The sequence below is a fragment of the Myotis davidii genome, unplaced genomic scaffold, assembly GCF_000327345.1.
Source record: "Myotis davidii unplaced genomic scaffold, ASM32734v1 scaffold284, whole genome shotgun sequence".
Classification (NCBI taxonomy): Eukaryota; Metazoa; Chordata; class Mammalia; order Chiroptera; family Vespertilionidae; genus Myotis; species Myotis davidii.
The window spans coordinates 1,238,284-1,254,807 of NW_006295261.1; the positions used below are offsets into that span (position 1 = coordinate 1,238,284).

General features: G+C 40.8%; 1 protein-coding gene across 1 annotated transcript in view; it reads right to left on the reverse strand.

Annotated features, from left to right (window-relative positions):
- Window positions 1-247: 247 nt before the first annotated feature.
- Window positions 248-16,524, reverse strand: part of ADAMTS3 (ADAM metallopeptidase with thrombospondin type 1 motif 3) — a 237,602-nt gene continuing 221,325 nt past the window's right edge. Inside the window, exons 18-22 of the mRNA XM_006769918.2 lie at window positions 14,684-14,849; window positions 10,797-10,929; window positions 8,771-8,978; window positions 6,823-6,940; window positions 248-2,920 (exon numbers count right to left, since the gene is read on the reverse strand). Of these exons, the coding sequence (XP_006769981.1) occupies window positions 2,361-2,920; window positions 6,823-6,940; window positions 8,771-8,978; window positions 10,797-10,929; window positions 14,684-14,849 (1,185 nt within the window). The 3' untranslated portion in view covers window positions 248-2,360. The remainder of the gene's footprint in view (window positions 2,921-6,822; window positions 6,941-8,770; window positions 8,979-10,796; window positions 10,930-14,683; window positions 14,850-16,524) is intronic.

Consider the following 16,524-nt stretch of genomic DNA (forward strand, 5'->3'; position numbering starts at 1 on the left):
TCTTCATAATTCTGTGGAATGAACTTAAGCCACACCCCATAAAATCTTGTTTTTTAAATTTTTATTTTTAAAGTATATTATGATACACCCTGACGTGAGACTAGGAGACACTGTCACTCCATTTGAACAGTTTAGAGAAAGTCCAATAGCAAATGGATTTGATGCTATTTCACTTTGTAGGTGGAAAGAGAACTTTTTCATTACTCAGTGATGAATCCAATGATAAAAACCTCAATGGAGCCAGATCTATATTTTATTAACATTTTTATTGCTACGTGCTCCCAATACAACAAACAGCATCAGTAGTGTACACTTTGATAAAAAAAAAAAGAATGTTTAGCTTAGTAGAAAAGGAAGCTTGAAGATCAGAAGTATAACGAATGTGTACATCTTTATGGGAGGTGTATGTGTGTGACCCTCTTTAAACTCTCCTATGGACCAGATGTATACACATGCAAGCAAACTAGAGAGAATTCATTTTTGGGGGTGGGGAATGACCTTTACTTGAGGCTCGGGATTATTTTATGATCTGGAATTCACCTAACTCATTTGACTTTCAAAAGTCTTGCACAAAGTAGCAGCGATTCCTTGGAGGTATAGAGTCAATAGGTGAAGCTGTTAGTTTATCATGATTCAAATGCAAAAGTCCTTGCACATCCTGTGCTTTGAAGGTTAACATGTCTTCATGAAGGTTAGCATGCATAATACATTTAAACAGTTCAGAAACTGACCTCAAAACCATTATGGGGACATGCATATTTCTTTATTTTTTGAATTGTAATTTATGAAGTGCATATCTCTTTCACATACTTTTTTTAAAAAATGTTTCTAATTCACTATTTCAAAAAAAGCTAACTAAGTCCATATATTTTGTTTCATTGAAGGGGAACAAATCAACTTCATTTCAACTACTTTAAAGATGCAAATGGTTGCATCACATCAAATTAGTTCAGCTTTAGCTCTTTGATTTGGCTGTTGTTTGCTTAAGTTTCTCCCGTAGGCATAGCACAAAGCATGCATTTCTAATATGTCTCTCTAGTTTGCCAAAATATGTCATTGATATTAGCGTAAATATTTAGTACATAAAAATACTATCAAGGAAAAAATCAACTTTTAATAAATATCTTCAGTTCTGAATTCTATATACAAGTACTTTACATCTACTCCCTGGAGAGAGCATTTCTGGCTTCACTGTGAGTAAGGTGACCACTGGCATAAATTACTAGCACATTATTGCAGTCAGATGCATTGTGGTTGTGAACATTTGGGTGTGTGAACCATGCAGAAAATAAATATTGCAACCATTGACAAATGCTTTTTAGAACCTGCTTTCAAAGCCCTACTATACTTGAGTATAAATTCTAGTTCAGCTACCAACATACAAATTATCTCAATACATATTCCTTTGTTATTATTACAGTACATTGAGTATGCTTTTTCTTGGATGTGTCAACAATGGGAAAATAAAAAAAACACAACTTAAAAACATAAGACACATCAGTGGTGCCTATTGAGGTCCTGGTAAGCAGTTTCCATTTTTTTATTGCACAGGTTCATTGATTGGTCTCTGTTCCCTGTGACCACAGTCCATTCTTTTTTATTAAAGGATGGAAAGTAATAGGTAAGCTGAAATCTGTATATCTGCAGCTTACCTGTTGTTGTTTTTTTCCTTTTCTGTAACTTAAGCATCACACTGTTGATTAAATAAAACCCTTGGTATTGTCAGTAGCTGCAATTCTAACTTCTTTTTTGTAACATTCTGCTTTGAATATCAGCCCAAAAAATGTCAAATAGGCAATACTCAATGACAAGCACCTAGAACATCCAGAAATGTAATATAGTAAACAATCATTTGAGAACACATCTCTTAAAATAATACTGATTTCTGCAATATACAGTATTTACACAACAGCTGCAAATTTGCTCATACAATATTTCTAATATAGATAAATAGAAATACAAGTCTACAAATTCTTTGCTCCATTTCCAAAATATTTTGTTAAGGTGTAAACCGTTGGCACCTCCTTTTTACTATAACTTTTAAAGCAAAAAATCAGCTGATATGCACAAATGGCTCCAGTCCCTTTTCTGCTGTAGAGAGTGACCAATACACTTAGCCACTTTCCTTCTGTTAATATTCTTTGGTGCCTTCTTCCAATGAATTCTGGTAATGAGTTAATGCAGAACAAAAAAAGGAGGAAAGCAACTAGAAAGTGAACCAGCACTTTTGCTCTTCCATTTACAGGTAAAATGAGTTGACAATGTATGGAGATGACCACTTTAAACAAGCTGTATGCACCACTGGGAGAGGGAGCTTGGCCAGGCTTTCCTCTGATTTCTAGCCTTTTAGGTTCACCTTTTCATCTTTCCAAGGTGGGCGATCTTAGCGGATGTCTGTTGTCATTAATCTTTTCCTCTTTCTTTGAGGTTCTTGCCTGAGAAGAAGCACCTGTTGAATCATGGACTGCAAGGAAGGGGGCAGCAGCGGTTTGTGAGGATGAAGTGAGGTGTCCACTCCTGGTGGCAGGGGAGACCTGTCCCACAGGCTTACTTCCTGCTCGCTGAGCTCTCCTCTGGGGTAAGTTAGCACCATCGGGTTTACTGTGTGGCCTGAGAGTAGCAGATGCATTTGGACCGCCTGCTGAAGAGATCCTACTCAAAGATTTCTTCCTCTCAGCAGGAGTCTCTGAATAGTAAGGAACCAAAGATGTAGGCATCACTAGGGATCCAGGGAGGTCACTGGGGTTAAAGATAACTTCATCACGAGTTTCAGCAGCTTCAGGAAGGAAGGGCGGTGGCAGGGTGCTGCTGCGTTTGCTGCAGGACTCACAGCACAACTTGTTATAACCTGGGATGGAGCAGTACCGCGCCAGCACCTCCATTTGACAGAATATGGATTTATCTCCCAGACATGGCTCATCTGCAAAAAGTACAAATTTTTATGAATTTACAAAAGATTTAAGTAAAACCAGACATTGATGGGAGTTGTTCAAAGGAACCTTTACATTACAGATATCAGCATGAGGATGAATTCAATGCAGTAAGCAGTTCTTTATGTGCAAAGCATCTGGGTTTTCCTCCATTTTAATATCTCCATCAGGAGTCTTCAGAGCAAGGGTATTTTTTTTGTTCTCACTAGGAACATATATCTGATTTTCTAATGAGAAAATAGGATTACTTTTACCACATATATTTTTAGGATATAAAGAAGCATCTGATTTATTTTATAATATAGAATAGTCTCTATATTAAATTTAAAATAAAAACATATACTCAAGACCTTTTAAAACAAATTAAATCGTAAAAATATATTACCAAAGAAAAAACTGAGATAATGTTTTAATTAGATGTATTATTGGCTAATACTATATTGTTAAGTAAGGAAACTGCCATATAACTTGTCAAAGAATCTTTTTTAGTGAAGTTTGAAAACGAACAAAAAAGGGGTCAGTTGGCAAGGCCAACAGGAGAGCTAAAAATACCACCTTTATTTATTATGTATTAGAAATGATAAATTACTTACTAGAGTTACAGAACCATGTCCATGTCCCAAACTGTGGAATGACTTATATTTGCCTGACATTTACAAATCTACCATATAGTATGATGTTTGAGTATTTTCTATTAGCTAAAGTAATCTGCTAATTATGTTGTGAATGCCTGAGAATCACCTTAATGAGGTTTCACCTCAAATATCAATTCCTCATTATATGTAAATGACTTTTTCTATGCCTATTATCTTAAAACTAGAGGCCTGGTGCGTGAAAATTCATGCACTGGAGGGGGGATCACTCAGCCTGGCCTGCCCCCTTTCACAGTCCTGGAGCCCTCAGAGGTGGGAGACGACTCGGCAATCAGGGGAAGGCGATGCCCCATCACACCTCTGCTGCTGTTACTGCCGGCAGTGCAAGCCTCGGCCAGCCCTCGTTACCTGAGCCTTAGGCAGCCCTAGGTGGCTGGGCAGCTGCCATCCGAGGCTTGCCTGTGCCTCGGGCCGGCCCTAGGTGGCTGGTGGGCTGAGGGGACTGAGGGGTCTCCAGAGGCAGGCACACGGAGCGGCCACATGCCTGCCACCCTGGCAGGGCTAAGGGGACTGGGCCCCACCACCTTGTGGCTGTGGGTGCCTCCATCTTTGAGGGCAGGCAATTAGCAATATTCCATCCTTATTGGCTGTAGGCGCTGCCATCTTTGAAGGTGGGCTAGTCAATTAGCATATTCCCTCCTTATTGGCTGTGGGTGATGCCATCTTTGCAACAGTGTGAGGGTCAATTAGCATATTCCCTCTTTATTAGATAGGATTAGAGGCCCAGTGCACAAATTTGTGCACCAGTCGGGTCCCTTGACCTGGCCTGTGGGATCAGGCCAAAACCAGCTCTCTGACATCCCCCGAGGGGTCCTGGATTATGAGAAGGCACAGGCCAGGCTGAGAGACCCCACCGGTGCATGATCAGGGAGGGATGTGGAAGGTTGGACAGCCGGGGAGGAACCGTGGAAGGGCTCCAGGGCATGTCCGGTCTGTCTTGCTCAGTCCCAATTGGCTGGATCCCAGCAGCAAGATAACTTACTGGTCGGAGCGTCTGTCCCTGGTGGTCAGTGTACGTCATAGCAAGCGGCTGAGCAGCCTTAGTATATCATTAGCATATTATGCTTTGATTGGTTGAATGGACGACCGGACACTTAGCATATTAGGTTTTTATTATATAGGATAAGGAAGATAATTTCTTCTTCATGTGTAATTAAGCCTCTAGGTCCTAGGATAATGGATCTTAACTGACCCTGTACTGTCTCTTCCCATTGACTCCTGACCTCCATCACCCTCATTCTGGCTCCAAGTCTTTGAAACCTTCTAAATTATGTGGCCCAGCTCAAAGTGCTCTATTCTCTTTGAGTTAAAGAAGGAGACCACATAAGGGTCTGTTGTGTCTAAGTGTGAGCAGCTTGGCATTGCAGGGACAGGTACACAGCCTGGGTCTAATTATGGCCAGACTATGCTTCTATATGGAAGAGGGAAAAGGCAGAGATATTCTGGAGAGAAAATAAGAGCAAAGGGATATATTAATTTCATGGGTAATTTGCCTTGGGATAGATGGGAAGGGCTTCATGGCAGCCATAAATAGTATTATCAAAAATGGGGCTTAGAAAAGGATTCATATGATAAAATCATTACAATTAAGAACGTTTTTTTAGCTTTCTCACTCAATGCCCAGATCATTCTAAGGAGTTCAGAAAAAAAACGTTTTACACAGGGTCTCAAAAGGCCATTTGATTCTAATTGCAGCTTGAGACTCTGAAGGGAAGTGTTACTTACTCCATTGTATATGGTAGAAACAGGTGGCCTTTTAGAATTCTACATTTCAGAGCAAGAGAGAAGCTAAAAGGATGTGGAATCACTAACATAACATAGTGATGTCCTCCCATCAGCACCTCAGTTTTATAATAAAAACATTTTCTTTTAGCTAAAAAGGAAGAGAATCAAGTATACTCTTGCTGATAATTAGGCCTATTTATAGAAATATATAGCTCTATTAACATTAGCAAAGCTTACTCACAAAGTGTTTAGCCTCCTGGTGGTAATGCCTACATAAAAAATAAAATATTAGGGCAACTAAACTTTATAGCTTCTGAGTAAAGTGTCTTCTCTGGATCTGATGTTGTGTTTTGAACTTTCAAATATACTTTCCAGAGAAAAATGATTGAATTCAAGTTCTTTGTCTCCCCCTCATGGTCATTCTTGTTCATACCACTACACATTTCAAATGAAAATGTATAATGAAATAATTTATAAGGTTTACAAGACTTGAAGCCTGAAATTTCTTTAAAAAAAAAAAAAGACATTTGATAAAATAGTGCTTTGCAAATTTTCTTGAAAAAATAAGCCATTTAGCACACGTCAATATTCAAGCAATATATGTTGTCACAGGCCATTAAAAAGGCAACTTCTATAGTCCCAAGCCTCACTAGTAGGTCTGAGCAGCGTCCACAGTTGTATTAGGCACAGACTTAGTAGAATTGCGTTTAAGAGTAAGTTTGTGATGGAGGGAGGGTAAGGAGAGGACAGAAGGGCGAGAATGTATGAGACTGGGAAGAGGCACAGGCACATGTGGTAGAGAAAGGGTCGGGGGAGAGCGATAAGGAGAGTATGGAAGACCTAGAATGAGATGGGAGGTGGGGAGAGAGGCTGAGAAGAGAAGGTGTGTGCGGGAAGAAGGGGAGCAGCAGAACAGGCAGAGAGGACGGAGACAGCACAGAAAAGGAGACAGAGTGACAGAAACTGAAGCCATCCCATGTATATTTTATCTATTTCCAGCAGCAAAGCACTATTTTTAAATTACACTGACTCTGCTTTTGTAATCTAGCAAGAGAGGCGATCAGGCAGATTTCTGCATGTGTAAGGTGTCTATTCAGAACTCACCCTCAGGGAGTGCATGGAGGTAGACGGACAGATATTGGAAATAGCTTTATAAATAGCATTTACCACCCACATGTCTATACTGAATAACTTTAGTAAAACATTTCAAAACCTTCCACAATATTATGCTTTTACAATGATAGGTTATAAAGAAAGTCACAGAAGACAATAAGCAGCTCTTCTAGAAACACATATTGATAGATGCTACATGCACGGGACGCAGCCCTGACCCCAGTGGTTAGGACAATTCCCTGGGTGGAATTCTTTTTAGGCTAATTTTTTAAGATTAATTACCTTTGGTTATTTTCTGATAAGCGAATGGAAATTCCAGAGCTTGTCCTGAAAGGAAATTCTGCTTTTTGGTGCTTAAAAACCATTGTCAGAGCAGTGAAACCAGTTAGTGTCACACCTACCATTACAGGGAGGCAGCTGACAGGCTCTGGTGGCCTCAGGCTTGTCCCCGTCACAGTGGTCACTGGCCCTGCAGAGGACCTGCCTCACCTCCGTCCCTTCACCGCAGGTCACAGAGCACTACAGAGACAAAGGCTGCCATTATAGACGGTTATTGCACCAAGACCATCTTTCTTCCTGTCCCCGTGCTCTCACACATACACACACACACACCCTGGAGTTCCTTCTCTATGGAGGTGGTGCTACACAGTGGTTTGGAGACAGATAATCCTAGGTTTATGGGGCTCCATCATTGACCAGCCTGGGCACCTGGCTTTTTCTCTGAAAGCTAGGATACTAATAATTGCCTCATAGGATTATTGTGGAACTAAATGAAGGCAAAGGAGACAAGGTATGTGAAGATTATGCCTGGCATGTAATAAGCATTTGCTAAGAAAGAGCTATTAGCATTATAGTGTTAATATCCATGCAGGTCTTATTTTTTAAAAATATATTTTTATTGATTTCAGAGAGGAAGGGAGGGGGAAAGAGAGATAGAAACATCAATGATGAGAGAGAATCAGTGATCAGCTGCCTCCTGCAAGTCCCCCACTGGGGATCAAGTCCACAACCAGGGCATGTGCCCTTGACCAGAATCGAACCTGGGACCTTTCAGTTCACAGGCCGACGCTCTATCCACTAAGCCAAACCAGCTAAGGTTCATGTAGTTCTTAGAACAGTAGTGGTGCCTGTTTTTAGGGAGCTTCCCATTTTCTCACCTTTTTTACAGATGGTAGGACTTCCTGACATGTTACCTTGGTTAATTCAACCTCTTTAAAACCATCATTGCTCTATTCCCATAAATTCATTTCTAAAACTATGCTCAGAAACATCTATCTATTATTCTAGACAGGAGCTACAGAGAAGGAGTTCTCATTCCAGGACTTTGAGGGGCAAAGAACATGAGTTATCTTCATGGTTTGTCCGGGTGACTTCACTTGCCTGTCCTTCCTTCCTGGGCCTGCTCTCCACTCCCTCCTCCATTTTCTACCTGCTTTTTGATGCCATTTCCTTCTATAAGCTCTTCTCCTATGACTCCTCATGATGATCCTTTACAAATATCAAAGACATTAATTCAGGCACCCCAACATTGAGTCAGCCAGTCACCAAACCAACATCATTTTCATAGGCACTGGCTGGGTACCGGGGAAGCAGGGCACACAGTTCTTGAGAATTGGGTAGATTAGTAGTGAGCAGACTCAAGGACAGGAGTTAAAGTAGTCCGCCATGAACAACATGCCTTCAGGTGCAAAGGAAGGGCTTTGGAAAAAGCACCCCTAGGTGCCCCGGAGATGAGCGCTGGTAGATGAGAGGGAGATGGGCAGATAGGACGAGGGGGAAGGGCCGACCTACAAAAGGTAGGATGCTCTACCCAGAACAGTCTTTTTGGAACAGTGGGAATTTTACTTAAACTGAGTCAAAGAGTTGGAATAAAGAAAAAATAAGAAGAGTCAGTGTAGGACTTCTTGTGGTGATCATTTTGCAATATATACAGATATTGAATCCTTACATTGTACACCTGAAACTAATATAATGTTGTGTTAATTACACCTCAATTAAAAAAAAAAAGGTTTGTGTGATGCCAAATGGGGCAGGGACCTGCATTCGGTGTCAGGGGTTTGGAATTAACCCATAAGGATGGTGAAGTCAACAAATATATTAAACAGAAGATCAGTCACCTTTAGACTCCTCTATGTCACAAAACACCCAGACATGGTTTGCCTCAACCAACTAAACTTAAATGCAAACACTGTTTTAAAATATTAAATTTGCAAACACCTCCAGGTGCTTAATGATTTTAAAATATGCAAGTTTCTCAATTCACACAAGGCTTGCCTGATATTGAAGCCAGATGAAAATAGCCTTCCTATCTTATGCACATACACGTGCATGCAGAACTCACACACCCACCTCACTCCAGGGCCCCGTTTTCCACTGGGCTGGGCAGGGCACTCTGTTACAAGGCCGGCGGCTCTCAGGCCGGTCACCCACACAGTACTTGCTGTGCACAGAGCGGTTGGTGCCATCATGGAGGGGCTGAAGGCAGCGCACAGTGCGAAGCTGGTAGCCGGAACTCCCACAGGTTTTGGTGCAATGCTCCCACTCTTCTGCTATCCAGCTGTGGGTGTGGGGGTGAAGTGAACATGGTCACTGGGGTGTAGCATGTACACCTTCCTGCCCTGCAAGTCTAGACTCCCCTGCTCTCTGAGTGACGTGCAACCCAGTGGGGCTTACGGTAGTACAGGAGGCACTTTCAGAGAGGGGTGCATTGAGCAATTAAAAAAAGTCTTAGAACTTTCTAACAATGATAGGCCCGACACTTCTATTTTTGAATGGCTTAGTATTTTTCTGCCTCCCAATGATTCTGAAACTTTGTCCTTTCCTAAAGCATGACCAACAGAAGGTTTCTGAAACTCATCTTGAGGATACCTGGTTAAGTTTAGATACGATGGCAGTTTACAAAATAATACCAACTCACTTTCAGCCACACTGCCTAATGGTGTTAAAGATCTGAAAGGAAATTATAAAAACAGGAATCCACCCTATGCTTGCTAACACAAATTTATTTGGCTGCTGCTGCTTTTTCCATGAAACCATGAATTTATTCATTTTTCATTTTCGGAGATGACGTTTATTTCTACAATCATTGCCATGAAGATTGCCTGACATATCTATTCTGTTTAGAAAATTCAGTTCTTCATGTTGGTCCTTAATGGGTCTGACAAGAATGTAAAGGCAGTGGCCATCCAGGGCTTGAATGCACCTGAAAGAAATATTTCCAAAATCTTTTCAAAAAGATTTCCCATGGGACATTTCCAAATTCTAGCGTCAATGTCAATGCCCACAGTACCCTCCAAATCAGCTGTGTGTACAATATTACAGACAGTTCCCCATTACATGGGGTTACCAGGTTCCCCAGGGCTGTGACTGTCGATTCCATCTGCTTCATCAATCTGTCAGAATGTAATTGAGGCATACTATTTAGCCTCTCTAAAGTTACTTTTCCTCTGCAATTTGTTTTTTCTTTCCATATATACGGGGCTCCAAAATACAACCACACTAAAACCTTTCAGTCTTTGGTATTAGCTGTTTAAGATAGCTCCAGCGCGTCAAGTAGGCAGTACAATGTATTCTGGCAACCCATTTTGAAGGCCTCAGTAGTGACTCTCATCTGAAGACAGGAATTACTTGAGAAACATACGCTTCATATCATAGACAATGATGGTTACCTTATTCCATCCTGAAACTCCTAGAATGACGACGAATGAGAAAAATAGCACAAAGGCCAAAAGTAAAAAAAAATTGAAAAGAAGCCGCCACAAGATAATTTTGGAACCTAGGGAGTAGTTAGTAGACATAAGAAGAATGACGTTTAAGTCAGCAGTAGGAGCTAATAAACGGACGATGCCGAATTTCAGAAACCGAGAGCTTACAGCCTCAGGTGAAAGTGCGGGTGATGGCAGGGCTGAAAACAGGGACTGATGGAAAGTCTACTGGGAGGCAGGGAGGCCTCCTAATTTTTGACTTCGCTGGGTGACTGCTCCTCCTCTAACCCAGCAGAAGGTTTTTTTTTTTTTTTAATCTTCTATATAAGGTAAATCAGACTTTTAACTCGTGGACAACAGATACAGTCAACGGACAATAGAGTAAGAAATCATAGTGAATACATGCGGTTAGTAAAATCCCACATATGGAATAGTGAGATGACCCTAGCTGCCTACACGTATTTATTTTTTACCAAATACAAAAATATATTTTTGAGAAGAAGGAATATGGTAGAGAGCAGGGAACCACAGCTTCACATAATTCCTGGGAATTTATTTCACTATTTAAACCAGATACATGTATTAGCTTTGACCAAAATTGAAAAGAGCTAAAGACATCTAAACCCATACTATTTTGTCCTCAGGGTATGACAGTTAAAATAAATACTTACAGTGGATGTGTACACTCTTGAATATTGCACATTCTTCTAATAGGTTTCGGCTTTTTGTTGACTTCACAGAAGCTGCGATGAACCATTTTATTGTCACTTTTCCTACGGCATCCGTATTTAGTGTACTGGAAACCTGTGAAAGAAGGTACATTTCTTTGTATTTAATCACTTGTCCATTCTCAAACATTTACTGAATGCATACAATAAACCAGCCACTTTTCTAGTTGCTGAAGGTCCAGAAGTAAACTAATAAACAAAACTTCTTTTCAGAGCCTACATTTAACAAATATTACAAATTATTAAATAGTAACTGCACATTTGCTAATAAACTGAACCCTGAATATAGAGACTCTATTATTACGGACAAGTTTGAAAACCACTGTGACAAAACCCTGTGACCTAGGCTTTTACAGAGTTATGTACATAATGCACTGTAGGGGGCACCAAAGCAACGCAGGGGGAAAGTCTCTAATTTAGCTGGGAAACAGGAGGGAACCCTTCTTACATGACGAGCACTTCTTTGGGTAGAATCTTCAAGTTCAAATAGCATTGCATAGAGGGGATAAAGTAGAATATTCCTCCAAGCCAAGGAAATAACCTATAGAACACGGCAGGTCTCTTTGAATGACTGAAGTTTCACATGTGAAGGGAGTGGGAGATAGGAGAGGCTCCATGTAAAAGCCTTGACTGGCAGACAAATGTTTGGAGTTTATTTTTAAGGTCACAGGGAGTTATTAAAGGTCTCTTCAACCATCAGCTTTCACATTTGTAAATAATTATTTCTTATTTTGAAAATTTAAACCTAAAGGATGTTGTAAGGAAAGCACAATAAACATTTCTATACCTTGCATCTAGATTAACCTTGTGTTACCATGTCACTGTATTTGAGATAGGTACATATATTTGCTTACATATAATTACTATATAACACATATGTAAAATTTTGCTGAACCATTTGGGAGTAAGCACAGTTTCTTACATAGCCACACTATAATTCTTAAAATCAGGATATTTAATGCAGACATATTATTATAAATCTAGAGGCCCAGTGAATGAATTCATGCATGGATGGGGTCCCTTGGCCTGGCAGGTGATTGTGGCTGATTGGGGCCATCTGGCCCAGTCCCAGTGGGGTCCAATTGGGCCTGGCCAGCTAGGGGAAAAGACTGCAGGAGGTTGGCTGTCTGCAAAAGGTTGGCTGTGGGAGTACACTGACCACCAGGGGGCAGCTCCTGCATTAAGCATCTGCCCACCGGTGGTCAGTGCATGTCATAGTGACCGGTTGTAACAGTCGCTTAGATTTATATATATATATAGACTAGAGTTTGGTACATGAAATTTGTGCATGGTTCGGGGAGGGGGGTTCCCTCAGCCTGGCCTGCACCCTCTTCAATCCGGGACATCCCTCTTGCAATCCGGGACTGCTGGCTCCTAACCACTCGCTTGTATGCCTGCCTGATAACCCCTAACTGCCTCTGCCTGCTGGCCTGATTGCCCCCTAACAGCTCCACATGCCGGCCTGATCACCCCTAACTGCCCTCCCCTGCTGGCCTGATTGCCCCTAACCACCTCTGCCTTGGCCCCCACCCACTGTGGCTTAGTCTGGAAGGATGTCTGGAAGATGTCCAGTCTAATTAGCACATTACCCTTTTATTAGTATAGACTAGAGGCACAGTGTATGAATTTGTGCACAGGTGGGGTCCAGGTGGTCCAGCCCCAATCGGGGTGAATCGGGGCTGGGTCTGTCAGGAGGAGGAGATAGCAGGAGGTTGGCCAGCCAGCTCACTCTGATGAGGGCCCAACCAGGGTCAGGCTGACTGGGGGGAGAGGTCATGGCAGTTGGCTGGTGGGTCCTGCCCTCGATTGGGGTGGAGGGGCTGATCAGGGGTCAGCAGCCAGGGGAAGGGCTGTGAGAGGTTGGCCTGCGAGGCCCACTTCCAATTGCTGTGTCAGAGGCCAATTTGGGGTGGAGCTGGCCGGGGGGAGGGGCCATAGGCTGATTGGGTATGGAGCTGGTCATGGGGAGGGGCTGTGGGTGGTGGGCTGGCTGTCCCCAACCCCAAAGGGGTGGGGGGAGCTGATGGGGGCCAGAGGCCTGGGGCAGGGGCCGGGGCGGGCTGGGCAGGGCCGGGCAGGGGGAGGGGCCGTAGTCCAATTGAGGTGGTGGGGGCCCATCAGGCATGGGGCTGCTGGGGGGAGGGGCCATAGGTGGTTGGCTGGCCGGCCCTGCCCCTGATTGAAGTGGGGGAGCTGATCTGGGGTGGGGCCAGGTGTGGGAGGGGCTGCGGGCTGATCAGGGTGGTGGGGGCCCATAGGAGGTTAGCCGGCTGGCACCACCCCCCGATTAGGCTAGTTTGCTGGCAGCAGTGGGTGTCATAGTGACTGGTTGTTCTGGTCATTACGGAGTTCCGGATGGTGGCTTTTTATATATATAGAATATATTGTCCATACCCCAAAATTTTCAATTGTTCCTATATGTTCTGTGTTGCAATGTTTTTCCAGTCAAGAACATTCAGTTGTCATAGAATTAATCAGGAACAGTTTTTGAGACTCTTTATCTTTAATATATTTGAGGTGTACACACCAACTGTTTTGTAAAATGTCCCACAATTTGGATTTATTTAATAGTCTCCTAATGGTTAGATTCAGGTTATTCACTTTTGGCAATACTACATAAGTTATATTGTATTTCAGGGCAACGCATTAGGAGACTAAAGGATTTGAAACAAGGAAATAATATCATTCTACACATTAATTCATTGATTCATTCACTCATTCATTCAAGAAAGATTACCCTGCAAATAAAGGAAGAAAAGAAAATCAAAAGTTAGTCAACTAAGAGACTGTTGCAACAATCGTCCCTTCCAAAATTGTGAAGGAGTCCCAGTGAGGAAGGAATAGATGTGGTAGATGTTAAAAAAAAAAAGGTGTATATGACAAATCTTGTGACCAAGTCAGTGGGGAGGATACAAAAGGAGGGAGGGCCCAAATTAAACAAACTTTGTATAATAAATAAAGTGCTGTTTTACATAAGCAACTAAAACACTTTATGCCTACTCCCTTGGCCCCCCAAAAAACACTTTAGAAATGCATTCTTGAATTTAAAATGATAAAAGAAATGGTTTAATAATCTTTTGTTTTCAGTTAGTCAGTGTCAGTATTGTGAGAGGTCCTGGCCTTCTCCTGCCTGTTGGGAGAATTTTCTTGGCCAGCCCGATTCTGAAGCACTGTTGTTAAGAACAAGAGGAATGGAAAATGGGGGAATTGGAGAACCCATGAGAACAGCTGAATGGGTTTATGTTAGGGAGGGCAGAGAGGCAGCATAATGTAGTAAGAGCATGTACTCAGAAGCCAGACCTCCTGGGTTCGACCTTATGGATTACTTACCTTCCCTGTGCTTTGGTTTCTCCATTCATACAACAGACATAATAATAGAAGGGACTTCACAGAGGCCTGCGAGTATTCATGCATTAATACATAAAGCATTTAAGGCTGTACCTGGTACACAGTACAACTAATAGATCTTTTATTATTAACACTGACAGAAAAGAAATGCATAGGCAGGGAAAGTAAAAGTGCAGAAGGCGAGCACCAGAGGACACTGAATTTGGGAGAGACTGGGAAGAATAAAGTGATTATTGAAATCACACGAGACTGAAAGAACTCGGGGGAACGGGAAAGAGGATTTTAAGAAGGTCTACATTTATGAATGGGTTCCTACCCTTTGTAGATTCTGAAATTTTGGTAAAAATGCTTTGTATTTATCTTTCAGCTCTGTGTGGTATTCTCAGATTATAGCCTCCGTTAGAGATAATCCTTAAGGCAGAAGCAAGCAGATTGGCTTAATATGAATTGCTTAGTAAAGTTATAAATGTGTCAACTGTTACCTCCACCACAGGGTTTGGAACACTGAGACCAGCTCTTCAAAGCCCACTCAAAAGTGTCTAGTTCTTCCTGGATGACATTGTTGTTGTTGATTGTAGGTGCGGAGTCTTCATGGATGATGTACTTATATGTAAGGCTAGAGCGGGTATCATTCTCCTGAGGTATAATCTAACGCACACAGGAAATAGACATGTGTAAGTCACCTGAGAGTTATAAATCAGGAATGAAAAATTATGAATATTTCAGAATATTGCTTTTATTGAAACTGGAAGACTTTCAAGTTGTTTCTAAAAACATGTTTTTATTTTAATCAGCTAAGGTACAAATGTGCCCTGTTTAAGAAAAAACACACACACACAAAACCTTAAATATATAAAACTTTGACCATAAAAAATATAAAAATACATACACTGAGGAGTAAAAGTTTGTATTATAAAAATAATAATTTTATAAGATTCACTGCAAATTTCATAAATTATATATCTCCTTAGTGCATTTAAAAATTATTTTTTAAAGTGTTTTGTTATGATGAGCAAAATAATAAAGTTCCCTTCAGAAAATATAGATTATAGAAAAATATAGGGGAAAAATCATCCACAATTATACTAAACCAGAGAAAACTGAAATACTTCTATTATTTTAGGATATACCCTCAAGATAGTTTCATATTATGTGTATGTGCACATACACACATACTTTCTAGACTTGCTTATTTCACTAAATGTATTATGCACATTTCTCAAGATAGTAAATATTATTTAAAAATCTAACTTTAAATGTCAGCACAGTGTATAATCCCAAAGGTCATGCACATTATTTAACCATTTACTTACCATAAATATTTGTATTGATTAGAATTTGTCCCCACCTTTATGGTAACTTGGGGCTAAAGAGTACAAACACCTCAGAATAGTTAGAATAATCATTACTTTCATAATCAGATAGTGTATGAAAGTGCCCCAATTCAGCACTACCTATTATATAGTTTTCATCTTTATTAACTGGGCAAAAGATTATTGTTTTGGTTGTTATTTACTTAATAAATAGTAAAGTTTAATTTTCCTGTTTGTAGCCATGTGAATCTTGTCTGCTGTATATTGCATAATCACATCATGTCCTCTTTTTGTGAAATTGGTATACACCTTTTTTTCTAAATAATCTATGCAATAATGATATTAACTTTTTAATATATATTTTATTGATTTTTTTACAGAGAGGAAGGGAGAGAGATAGTTAGAAACATCGATGAGAGAGAAACATCAATGAGCTGCCTCCTGCACATCTCCCACAGGAGATGTGCCCGCAATCCAGGTACATGCCCTTGACTGGACTCGAACCTGGGACCTCTCAGCCCGCAAGCCGACGCTCTATCCACTGAGCCAAACCGGTTTCGGCGATATTAACTTTTTATAAGCATTGCAAGTATATGGAATTTTAAATTCGCTTTTTAATTTTGTTTAGAGCAAAGAATTATTTTAAAAAATAAATATTTAACTTTCATGTACTTACAATGCATCATATAAGTGGAGAAATGTGCAATTCATTGGTATGGTTTTTTTTTTAGTTGTTTCTTTTTCTAGTTTTTTCTCTTTTTTGCTCAATCTTCCCCTCCCTCAGTTGTCAGCTTGCTCTCTGTCTATGAGTCTGTCTCTATTTTTCTTGTTCATTTTGTTCATTAGATTCCACATATAAGTGAGATCATGTGATATTTCTCTTTCTCTGGCTGGCTTATTTCTATTTTCTTAAAAAAATATATTTTATTGATTTTTTTTTTTTTACAGAGAGGAAGGGAGAGGGATAGAAAGTTGGAAACATCGATGAGAGAGAAACATTGATCAGCTGC